At 50.3% G+C, this 12,663-nt stretch overlaps 1 protein-coding gene across 3 annotated transcripts in view; it reads left to right on the top strand.

Annotated features, from left to right (window-relative positions):
* Positions 1-10,503, top strand: part of SLCO2B1 (solute carrier organic anion transporter family member 2B1) — a 62,566-nt gene extending 52,063 nt beyond the window's left edge. For all 3 annotated transcript variants that reach the window (XM_054219379.1, XM_054219392.1, XM_054219384.1), the window contains 5 exons: positions 232-388; positions 5,307-5,476; positions 8,034-8,098; positions 8,808-8,928; positions 9,928-10,503. In XM_054219379.1, the coding sequence (XP_054075354.1) occupies positions 232-388; positions 5,307-5,476; positions 8,034-8,098; positions 8,808-8,928; positions 9,928-10,102 (688 nt within the window). In that variant the 3' untranslated portion in view covers positions 10,103-10,503. The remainder of the gene's footprint in view (positions 1-231; positions 389-5,306; positions 5,477-8,033; positions 8,099-8,807; positions 8,929-9,927) is intronic.
* The last annotated feature ends 2,160 nt before the right edge of the window (positions 10,504-12,663 follow it).

Raw genomic sequence — 12,663 nt, 5'->3', positions numbered from 1 at the left:
GGGCCAAATATGAAGGAAGTGGGTGACTCCCTTCACCATTTGTGGTCATGATGCTTTGCCCAGGGGGGTTATAGTTGAATTTTTGTGGGTCCTCTCTTACATACGGGGAAGGTTTTGTTTAGCAATCGAGTGTTTCTTTATTAATCTCAATATACATGCAGTATATTTTCTATGTAGCATGTGTATTAATGATGCTCAATAGCGTGTATTAATATTTTCTTCCTGTCATAGCTCTGAATTTGAACACTACGCCTTGGAGTGTAACCTCCAGTGTAACTGCCCCGAGAAAGCCTATAACCCCATCTGCGGCTCCAACAACATTGAATACATCTCACCCTGTTCCGCTGGCTGCAGAGTCGTAAATATCGATGCGGACAACTCAGTCCTGGTGAGTCATTCTGTCTGCGCCAGTGTCCTGTCTTGGGATGGCTAATGAGGGATGACCAATGCAGCACTTAAGTCTGGCAATTAGGTTTTCTGAAGCTCGTTAGTGTTGGACAAGCTCTGCATGACCCTGTGGGATGAGGAGGTTGAGAATGTCCCAGGAAAACCCCTTGTAGATGGTGTCTCTCAGCACTCTCCAGTATAACACAGCCCTTGCCAGTACAGGTCCTTGGCCAAGACAGCAGGCGGAAACCTTCTAGGTCTCCAACCTTTTAGGATGTCAAGGTGTCCTTCCCCACCCACTGCTCCACCTCAGGTCAGATTTTGCTCCACAAACCGTACTTTCAATATCTCCCATGCTACCCAGCAGATTGAGCAGACTTCTTGCATGGATGATGCAAGGATCTGCTTTCCCTTCCCACCTAAATGATGACCAACAAAGTCACCTTTCTTAGCTATGTTTCCTGTCGTGGGACAGGAGGAAGTGCAGTATGGGAAGGACTAATCACAGCACCTAGCACGACCCCAGGTCCATGGATGCCTCTTGTACTCAAGGGGTGTTTTCTCTATGGGGTGAGTCAAGCCACCTCTAGGCTCCGGCTGTGAATTTCTCCATCTGTTTTCCTTCAATAGGGACCTACGGAAATCAGTGTCCTAATTTAAGTATCATATGCCCAAAGTTAGCTGAAACTGGACAGTTTCCACTTTTGCAGTGTTGTAAAGGCAAAATATTAATGCAGGTGGTACACATTTTCACATACCTCCATGTCTTGCAGCAGGTCTCAACCCAGACTGCTCACCCAGTAGTGTTTGCTTGGGGGGGCTTGACCTAAAAAAATGCTCAAAGCCAAGAATGAACAATTTATTTATTTATTTATTTGCTGAAGCAAAATGCAAAACTGCGCTTGGTCCAAACCGCCCTCCTGCAGAGTCGGGGCAAATACCAGCTGAAAACGCTCCACTGGTACCTACAGTTGCAGAAGCAGCCTGGGTGTTTCCATCACGTATTTTGCTCTAGTTATGCCTCATCTATAGATCATGTGGAGGGATGAAGAGAGGGAAGGTAAATCGTGATATTGGGGACTCAGGGAGGCACTTTAAGTCACAGAATGATAGAATCATAGAATTATTGAGGTTGGAAGGGACCTTCAAGATCGTTGAGTCCAGCCATCAGTCTAAGACTGCCAAAACCACCACTAAACTGTGTCCCTCAGCACCTACTCACCTTTTAAATTCTACAATTCTGTGACCAAACGGACTTGGTGATTCTATGACCAGAGTATATGCTGTGGGCAAGCCAAGCCTGGAGGGACCATTGCCCCAGTACACACAGCACTGACATTTAGCAGACCTTCGCTGCATGCCCTGGGACGGCTGCGTCAGAGCAGTGTTATTCCACCTTTCATCCTGCAGATTTGGAGGTCAAAAAGTCATGATCCAGTTGCAGAGTGCATCCTCTCCATAAGTACCAGTTGTCAAGCCAAGTATCTACTTGAGAGGATAATTTAGTGGGAGAGTCCCAATGCAGTGGGTAGAGAAATGGGTTTTGCTCTTGGCTTTGCCTTGATTTGCAGACCTGGCAGGGTTATTTTGCTGCCCTGTGCCTCTCGCTCCTCTGCTACTCCCTTCCTGTTACCAAAACCCCAACAGGGCTGAGTTTTCAGAGTGCAAATTGCCTGTTGGGTCTCCAGGCAATTCAGCTCAACAAATAAATAGTAAGGAAATCTTTGCCAATTCAAATACCTATCTGAAAAACGCTAGCAATCCATACAGGGTGAGTAGCTTTCCGCTGTGTTCTTGGCACGGGATATAATGGCAGCATGGGATTGTCTGGGCACTTTTTAGCAGCATTCTGTTAATTAACAACACTTCATTTTAATAACAATTATGTTTTCTGCCAGAGCTTGGTCCCAAATGGGCTTTTCTGCATCCCCGTGCCTGTCCTTTGCGCAGCAGATGCTTTTCAACTGCTTCTTCCTCCTCAAAGATGCCTCCAGCCCTTTGGCATCCTGGGGTCTGGAACGTGACCCACTCCTGCATTCATTATACGTATTTTTATATGTAGTCACATGCTACAACAAAATCAGGGCTCCCTTGATGGTGCCATGCAAACACCACATGGTAACACCAGCATTAGCTCTTCCTCTAGCACTGAGATAATTTGCTGAATCTTCTTTCCACCTATTGACGCATCTTGACCCAATTTCAGTTGTGTGAGAGGCTCTTCCGCACGGGGACGGTGTCTCGGTATGGTGTTGTAGACGCCCAGCCATGTGCCAGCAGGCAGTGGCCAGAGCAGGTTGCATCTCCCCAGGACGGGGGAGCTCATGGCACACAGTGACGTGGCTGCAGATGCTGAGCTCTGCTCCTTTGTCGTGCGGGACGAGGAGCTGAGCTCAGGTGTCCACAGAGCAACCTCAGTCTCTCCAATTTTGGGTATTGCCTCTTGCAGGAAAGGAAAAAAGAGATTGTTGCGTTTTATGGCATTCTTCTAGCTCCTGCTTTCTCTGCTATATTACACTTTTCTTACCATTTTCAGCATTTCTTTTCCAGTGCAGAGACCTGTGGCATTCATTGCCTACTGCTCTCCATGTCCCAAACACCTGGCTTTCTAGAAACCCTCCCAGTGTGCCAAAAAACTTACAGTTTTTTGCTCAGCTTTGCTGCAGCCCTTCCAGAGGAGGCTTGCACAGTGCAAGCTTGGCTTTTTTCATTGGAAAGCTCTCGTACGCTGAAAGCCATTTGCTTTTTACATCGCCGGATGTCCCCAAATTTCATGGTCAACAGGAAGCTTTGCCCCAAGAGCAGGACCTTGCAGTAACAACCTTTTAGTGCTTTGCTATTTCTTTGGGTCCAGCGTGACCTGTTGAAGTGAGGTGGCCTCAGGGGCTCCCCTGGGACTGCAGGAATATCCATGCCACGGGGCTCCTGGGTTTCTGAGCCTTCCTCTGCTCTCATCATACATGGTCACAGGTGGGAGCAGGGACAACATCCCTCTGCTGCGAGCTGGGTCAGATCTGAGATGGTCAACACACACTCCAAAATCTGGGGTACCTGGAGGTCCCAACTGGGGAAAATCATAGAATCACAGAATGGTTTGGGCTGGAAGGGACCTTTAAAGATCATCTAGTTCCAACCCCCTGCCCTGGACAGGGATACTTCCCACTAGACCAGATTGCTCCAAGCCCCGGCCAACCTGGCCTTGAACCCCTCCAGGGATGGAGCAGCCACAGCTTCTCTGGGCAACCTGGGCCAGGGGCTCACCACCCTGTCAGCCAAGAATTTCTGCCCGAGATCTCAGCTCAGTCTCCCCTCTTGCAGTGGAAACCCCTTCCCCCTCGTCCCATGGCTCCCCTCCCTCATCCAGAGTCCCTCCCCAGCTTTCCTGGAGCCCCCTGAGGGACTGGAAGGGGCTCTAAGGTCTCCTAAGAAACCCAGGGCTGGCCATGTGCCATCCAGCTGCCCATCCTGCCCAGAAACCATAGCCCTGTCTGGGGGTTGCTCTCAGTTATTCTTCTCTCTCCACTACTCTGGGTGGTTTTCCCCATCCCCGGTGCTGCGTCAGCCTCGTGGCACTGCTGCCCAGTTGATTCATCTCATGGAGACCGGCCACCGGCCACTTTGTGGCTTGTCCCTGATGCTCAGGGGTTTTTGCAGCCAGGGTCATGCTCCCTGCTCTAAAATCCTCCGAGGTTCCAAATGAAAGGAGCAGGGCAGCTTTTATGGGCGTCAGACATGCCACTTCCCCAGGCAGCAAGGCGGGAAAGGGAATTTGGGAGACCCTGAGGTGCCCCTGCCTCTGGATCACCCTTCTGTAAACTGCCATCCTGCTATGAATCTATCCCCTCTGGCAACAATAAGATCATGCTCATTTTATTTAAAGGTCTCTTCCAAAAAAAAAAAAAAAAAGAGGTTTATTTTAAAATTAAAAAAAAAAAAAAGAGAGTTGTGACTAAAATTTGGAGAAAAGTAAAAAATCCATATCCCTCGCCCCAGGGCATTCTTCCATTGCTAACGCTGAGCCGGTTATTTATGACCCTCTTTCAAAGGTGAAGTTTTGCATTTTCCCTTAGCAAGTGTTTTCTGATTTAATGCTCCCCTGTGCTTGGGCTCTGGCTTTGATTGCCAGCTCTGCTCAAGACGTAGCCCCTGGATGAAGGGTCTCACAGCAGGAGACAAGTTGGGTACAGGTGGTGGAGCCCAGGCTGCTCCCTTGGAGATTTCCTCCAAAAGTTATAACACAGGCCACTAAGCTCACATCAGGCTTGAATCAGCTGGGGGTGAGATTTTTCCATGCCAGGAGTCCAGATTTTTATGCAGGATGCCAAAGCGTTCAGCAGCAAAGGATGACATTGAAATAAACCTGTGCATAAGTATCTTCAACACACAACAGGCGTGAAACACAGGACTGGAAGCACGAGCATAGAAGGGTTGCTGCAGCGGGTACGGAGCCATGGCTGGGGCTCACATCAACAAGACATGGATGTTTCTGGCTTGGGAGAACTCCCAGGGGCCCCTGGAAGCACAGAGAGATGAGCCAAGGTACCACTATAGACGAACCAAGGTACCACGGTTGTCCCAGCATCTCCGTCAGCTGTGGATGCTCTCCCGTGTGACATCCTAGCGACGCCCGTGGGACCTGATGGGACTGAGACCTCTTTTCAGAGATGGCAGCATGTTGGAGGCTGGAAGTAGGGATAGGAAAATGAGTTTCCTCATCCCCTCAGTCTGTTATTCCCAGCCAGCTTCATTCTATGTGTTTCTTTCCCTCTGCTCCCTTAAGTGTTGAGTGCTAATTATTGCTAATTATTTACAGACAAAACCTAAATACTCTCCTACCCTCTGACAGCTGGCAGCTATCCCTGGTATCTCCACAGCCTTGAGCAGATGGGCAGCCTCTGGGTTTTCTCTCCTCTTTGCAGAACTACACCCATTGCAGCTGCATCTCCGAAAACGGTTTTGCGGGGTTTGCCAAGCCCGGGACCTGCGGCACCGGCTGCTCCCACCTCTTCTTGCCTTTTGTGGTCCTGTCCTGCCTGGCAGGGATCCTGGCCAGTGTATCCCACACACCGTCCTTCATGCTTATCCTCAGGTGAGCAGACGTGGGTTGGCCATGGTCTAGGTGCAACCCAACCACACCTTTAAGCGTGGCAGAAAAGGCATCCAGGGTCTGGGTTTGGGAAACCAAGGGGTCCTTGAATTGGGGAGGAAGGTTTTCTCCAGCTGAGGGATCGGAGGGTTAAACCACCCCAATATTGCACCTTGCGCCCAGTTCCTTTTGCTTGTTCCAGTTGCCTTTACATGGGTTTTGCATGTGTTGGTGCAGGGAATGGAGAATGGGGCTTCCTGCACGTGGTTGTCTGTCTTCTAGCATATTCCTGGCTCAGGAGCTGGCTGTGCTTTCCTTGCAAAGACCTGGCATGTCTGGGCAGGACAGAAACACAGAGCATCTCCAGTCTCAAATGTTGAAGCAGGAGAGACCTTCAGGACTTGCTCTTGAAGACCCTGCACTAACAGAGGTCCTGCTGCCCTAAGACTACAAAGGTTCTTCCAAGGTCTCCTTGGCTGCGGCTGCTGATCCCTGCAGAGTTAAGCAGCAAATGGAGATTTCAGGCTCCTGAAGGCTCTACCATGGAGCCACCAGCGCTGCATGGCCAATTGCTCTTGCAGGCAACGTGGTGTTCACCAACAGGTTCAGGCAAAGAGCAGCTGGTGGGTGGGTGGGTGGGTGTCACACCATGTCAGGCCCCTACAGGACCTCCATCCACCGATGGGGCCGTGGGGGTCACAGGATCCCTACATTACCCTCAGCACCCCCATTCCTGGTGTCAGCACAACCTTCAGATCCAGCAGCCATCCTGTTCCTTCTCCCCACCCACGGTTGATACCTCAGTAACGAGATGCACCATTAACTCAGCTTTAATTTAGCACGGCAGTATTTTGGCACTTCTTAATCCATCTCTGTGTTGAGTTAAGAAGTTTAATTACCTTCCTTCGCTTGAAGGATCTCGCTTGAATACAGCCTCCCTTCCCAGTGCAGACAAGCAACCTGGACTTTGGTTTCCCACACCCTTGGAAAGGTGCCTATGGGGCAGGCTGGAGCCAGCCTCGACACAAGCCCTGGGCTGATGGGGCTGGAGCCTGGGATGGGCAGGAGAGGCTGAGGCTGGGACTGTGCTGGGGAGGAGGGGAAAGTCATTGGGGAATCTCTATGTTAGTCTATAAATGATATTCCCAAACACAATTTTGGATTGAGAGCAATGCTGAGGAGAAGGACTTGGGGGTGATGGGTGATGTGAAGCTCAACATGAGCCAGCAACATGCTCTGGTAGCCCAGAATCTCCCTGCATCCTGGGCTGCATCCCCAGCAGCGTGGGCAGCAGGGCGAGGGGGGGATTCTGCCCCTCTGCTCCGCTCGGGGGAGACCCCCCTGCAGTGCTGCCTCCAGCTCTGGGGCCTCAGCACAGGAGAGACACGGAGCTGCCGGAGCGGGGCCAGAGGAGGCCCCAGAGATGCTGGGAGGGCTGGAGCCCCTCTGCTGGGAGGACAGGCTGAGAGAGTTGGGGGGGTTTAGCCTGGGGAAGAGGAGGCTCCACGGAGACCTTGGAGCCCCTTCCAGTCCCTCAAGGGGCTCCAGGAAAGCTGGGGAGGGACTCTGGATGAGGGAGGGGAGCCATGGGACGAGGGGGAAGGGGTTTCCACTGCAAGAGGGGAGACTGAGCTGAGATCTCGGGCAGAAATTCTTGGCTGTGAGGGTGGTGAGCCCCTGGCCCAGGTTGCCCAGAGAAGCTGTGGCTGCCCCATCCCTGGAGGGGTTCAAGGCCAGGTTGGCCGGGGCTTGGAGCAAGCTGGTCTGGTGGGAGGTGTCCCTGCCCAGGGCAGGGGGGTGGAACTAGGTGATCTTTAAAGGTCCCTTACAGCCTAAACCATTGCTTGATTCTATGATGCTTCTGTGGTCAAAGCACTCCGAACAGTGTCTTTTTAGGGAAAAGCTGTGGTTAAAACCTGTTTTTACCTTGGCTCCCAGGCATTATTAAATCTCCTTCTATGCCATGAGTGCACACACCAGGCAGACAGAGAGGAAAGGGAAGCCAAGTTCCCTGAGGTGTGCTCACCTGGAGGTCCTCTGCCACCCAGTCCTCTCCCATGTCTGACCCCAGCAGGAACCACAGCCTGAAATATTTATTTCAGGAAACTGGGGTACTACCGAAATATACACTGGGGCATCCCACCTCAAAAAAAAGCCACTTCCTCAATGGGTAAATCACTTTTCTCTTTCAGTTACAAAAAGCATCCCTTGTGTTGCTCTTGTTTGGCAGAGCCAGTGGCTATATTGGTTTCTCTTTGTGTTTTCCTTGTCCGCATTCTTTAAATTTAAAGCAAAAATACTCAGCTGAGCTCCACCCCGTCTCTTACGGAGTTTGGTAGGTTTTTCAGGCCAAGAAAAGGCTGTGGTTTGCATCTAGCCCTAATGAATGAAACTTCATTATTTTTGCTGACGTAAATGGGAGCTGCCTGGGGTCCTTGGTGGTTGGGTCGAAGGATCATTTTTTTGGGTGAGGTGCCGTAAGGCCTCATGCAATGCCAGGGAGGGAAACATACATCTTTGCGGGAATGCCAGAGGGCACACTTTCCATTTTGTTTTTCAGGAGCATCCAGCCTGAAGACAAATCGTTTGCGGTGGGGATACAGTTCATGCTGCTGAGAGTTTTAGGTAAATTAAAATGTGTTGAAATGCCGTCCTGGAAAATCGTGTCAGCTCTTGGGCATTCGTGGGCATTTCATCCCTGAGCAGCCCCAGGGCTGCAGAAGTGCTGTTTTTTCAGAGTTACGGACTGGTCAAAGCCTGTCCAGAGCCAGGGAAAGATGCCACCTTGCAGGGTCTGGGGGGCTGCACATGGTGGGGAGACAATGAGGCATCTCCATGGGGGTGCATCTATGCAGCTAAATAAAAGAGGACAGGGAATAAGTTCAGGTCCAGGAGGACAACCCTTGGCTGTGTGTAGATACTCCCATGTTGTCCTCCAGCATATCAGGGTGGCTGCAAACCATGCCCTGTGATCCCACTATAGTTATTTTTCCTATGGTGAAAATTCACGTTCACCTGGAGGCCCCCAGAACGTGCCACTGCAGTTGTGGGAAGGAGGGTACATGCACAGCGCATGAAGGAGGTGAACATCATTCCTGGGATGAGTGATGGTCCCTTGCCAAAGAGCAATGATAAATAAGGACCTTCTCGCATCATGGTGGGGTGCAAACATGCAACCAGCCCTTGGTGTGCTGTGCAGGACCAGTGGCTTCACGAGCAAAGGAAACCACCCCCAGCCACTTTCCTCCCTAAGACATGGGAAAGTAACCAGGGTTGGGACTGTCCCAGCAGAGGTGCTCCCATAACAAACCCCCCTCTGACCCTCTGCTTCCAGCGTGGATGCCGGGGCCCGTTCTGTATGGCAGCGCCATCGACACAACCTGCATCCTCTGGGAGAAGAAGTGCGACAGGAAGGCGGCCTGCAGATACTACAACAATAACCTCTTCAGGCAAAGGTAGGGATGGGCAGAGGCAATCCCAGGGGGAATGTGGCATCAGGTCACCTCCAACCTGGATATGTTGTATATGTCGCGGTAAGCGAGCAGGGACGCTGGCATCCCCCTGGCCAGTGCTAACTCCCAGCAGTGCTCAGGAATGGTTTGGAGGGAAGTCATTGGCACAAGCTGAAACCATGCCAAGGACCATGCTAACTTGATGCTAGAAGACCACACAGGTCCACTTCCAGAAACACTCCCTGCGTTATAGTGAGAACAATCCTTCATCAGAACAACCTCCACAGACACATGGTGGAGTCCCCATTGCTGGAAGTTTTCAAGATGCAAGTGGACAAGGTGATAGGTAACCTCATCTAGGCTCCCTTTCCCATGAAAAGTTGGACAAAATGATCTTCTGAGGTCCCTTCCAACCTGGGCTGTTCTATAATGCTATGATTACTTATTTCGTGAGCATAGACAAAAACAGCCTGTCCTGACACCTCCTCTTTGGAGGTAAGGCAGCAGCAGGGGTGACCCCAGCCTCAGAGCTGCCCATGAGGTGGTGCAGAGTCCATGCAGGGTGCCTTTTACCACGGGATTCATTTTCCAACAGAACAGCCCAGCTTGACACCAAATCCAGACTGTGCACGGTGGGGAGGCTGGAAGGGAGCTGTAGGTGGTCTTCCATCCCTGTTGTAAATCCGTCGTTAAGTGGCGCCCTGCCCAGTAGCCACAGCAAGTCCTATTTGCCCTCAACCCCAAGACATGTTTTTATGTGCCTCCTTTTCGCCAGGAGATATGACTTGTTAATGTAACACCAAAAGAAGTAGCTCTTACTAGCTCTTCTTAGCTATTCCTCCTCTTTCTGCCACCCTTCTCGGGAGCCAGGCATACACCTGTTGCTTGCCCACTGCTTAGTGTGCCCAAGGAGCCCATCCCCATGTTCACTATCTGCTGGGGGCCTGGGGACATAGGGCGTTGGTGCTTGGTGCCCTGATTTCTTGTGTTTCCACACCACAGATATCTCGGTCTCCAGTTCTTCTTTGAGGTGGGCGCTTTCCTGTGCTTCGTGATGGTGTATGTGATTCTCAGACGGCAGGAGAGGGAAGCCAGTGACACAGCAGAGACAAAGGCAGACCCAGAGAAGGAGAAACTGGCAGTAAACTCCATAAAGTGCCCAGAATCCAAAGTGTGATGCCAAAAATGTGAATTGCAATCCGTGTCCAGGGAGGTGAAGCCATGTGAATCACACAACATTTGAACTGTGAAGGATGGATGCTTGGAGAGAGAGATGATGGGGATGCTCCCTAATCTTCTGGGTGGGATGTACTACATCTGTACAGTGTGGGAGTCTGTCCATATGCTGTACTACACCTGTCATCTCCACCTCAGTGGTGCAGCTCGCTCCTTCATGTGGATTAGTCCACACACATTAACCTTTGGACACTGCAGTCTTCTGGATTTATGTCCTCCAAAGCATTTGTTCCTGCTGACAACGTTGGTGGTGCCAGCACTGAGCATTAACCATATAGCTGAAGGGTTTTGTGGTTTGTTTTGTTTTAATAAATCATTTTTAAGAAATGGTTTTTTACTGAACCCATACATCTCCATGAGTGATGGTCTGTCCTTGACCCCAAAACGTCAGTTGTGCTTGTTCCTTTTGCTTTCGTGGTGTTAGATGGTCTCTCTTTCTTGAAGGCTTCATCCAGCTCCAGCTGACATTGATGGGAGTTTTGTCCCAGGCTGTGGACCGTTGCAAGGACCAAGTCCCATGGTGCTGTGTAGATGCTGCTTTGGCAGCGAGGGGCAGGGGTGAGGATTTGGGGAGGGGAGGACATCAAAAGGAACCTCAGGTCCAGCCCAGGAGAGAAACACCAATGCCCGCAGATCTGTAGAGCTTTGGCAGCATGGCCACATTTTGCCCAAATAATAATAATTATAATCCTTATTTTTGCATTATCAGTACTTGTTACGGGAGCTTACTGAAGCATGTGAGTATTAAGGCTCCTTCCTGTTTTCCAGTTTGAGAAAGGCAGAACTTTTCCCAGGGTTGCAGGACCAGAAAGGGAGGTTGAACCCAGCAGACTGGGCAGAGCTTGTGGCTAAGCCATTTGACCACAGAGCCAGACAGCCTTGCTGTGCTCCCTGAAGGGGTTACTGTCAGATGCAGCTGTAATTACGGGGTAAAAGCCAAGTCTGGTGTTATTTTGGTGCAGCTGCCTCTGTTTCCTGCATTCTTCCCATCTCGGGGCTCCGTTCCACCCAAGCACAGATTGTGTTGCTGGTCTCATACCATCAATGTGCAACCACAGACCATAGGGTAACTTGTCATTTTTGGCTCCAGAATGGAATTCAGTAGAGAAACCAAAACTTCTGAGTTCAGCCCAAATACGCAGAAGAGGAAAGAAATACTCAGTAGAGAAAATTCATTAACTCCTCACGCCCTGACAAATAGTCCTATGGTAAGACGTGCAGAGAAGTACAGTGGTGGAGGGTGGAAAGGCCAGTCGTTAAGTGGCTGGTTTAGATATTTCACCAGACTGTTTGCTCAGACACTTTGAGAGACCAAATGAACATACTTCAGAGTGAAAGATTAATTTTATTTTATTAGGGTTGGGGGTTTTTTTTGCATGTTTTTGTTCAGTACCTTTTGTTCATTGAAGAGATGGTTAAGAGAATCTACAGCCCTGTTCATGGTGCCTACACACAGAAGTGACTTCTGGCTTAGAAGAAGGTGTTAGAAGACAGACATGAGAGTGGACACTGTAGGTGGACCCATTCAAGGAAGGATGAATAGCACATGCTCACCATGAGCATCAGAAAGCCAAATCCAGGGAAGTTTTGCACTATTCTTGGTTTTCAAGCCATGACTATGTAGCATCTGTTTATAAACCAGACTAGGAATAAGAAAAAGGTTCTTTGGTCAGGAGTAGGGAAGAGGTGGGCCATGATGTTCACAGTTATCCCTCCAGCTCTTGGCAGCCCATGGATTTCTGTCCTCCTTGCTGCATCCAGTGGAGAAGAAGGTTCTTTCCTGGCTAAGCACAAGTCCTCAGCTTGCAGACGGTTTCCTGTGTTGTTCAGCACAACCTCAAGTTGCTCCAGGGTACTTTCCAAACCACAACAAGCTAATAACAACACAATTCATTTCATATGGTGTGAAAAGTCGAGCTGCAGTGCACTTTGCCAGAAACACCCCCAGATGGGGTAGCAGAATGACTTTATAAAGTCAGAAAGGCTGCACCTCCCTACCATTAGGACAGCTGACTTCAGCTGGGGGCCAGACCATGCTCAAGCACCAGAGCAACTCAGCCTGGCTGGTGGCCACTGCACAAGTCCAAGGAGTCCTAGGCTTTTTGTCTTGGTCTGCCGGTGCAATCCTTCTGCAAAATTGCTGCCAACGCTTTGCTGCGTGGATCTGCCACGCCGGGCTGTTGGGCAGCAGTGGGGACAGGCTCAGGGGGTAGCTGTGCTCTTGCAAAGCAGACAGCGTAGCACCAGACTTCTCCTGTTAGAAATCGGAGGGAGACCCTCAGAGGGATGACTGCAGCCTTTCTGAAAGTCCTCCAACCACTCTTCCTTAATCCTCATGATTACCAAAACACTGTGCTGCTTATGAGGAAGAAAAAGAGGGGCGGAAAAATCCTTACACAGCAATTTGTCTTGTTACTTTGTTCACAAACAACTTCATGCAAAAATAAACAGTGAGTTCAATTACCTCCCTTGGATTCATGGTGCTATTTCAGGCAGCCAGCA

This window comes from Rissa tridactyla, chromosome 1 (assembly GCF_028500815.1).
Source record: "Rissa tridactyla isolate bRisTri1 chromosome 1, bRisTri1.patW.cur.20221130, whole genome shotgun sequence".
NCBI classification, from domain to species: domain Eukaryota; kingdom Metazoa; phylum Chordata; class Aves; order Charadriiformes; family Laridae; genus Rissa; species Rissa tridactyla.
Note: the sequence above shows the minus strand (reverse complement) of the source record. Positions and strands in the feature narration are given on the sequence as shown.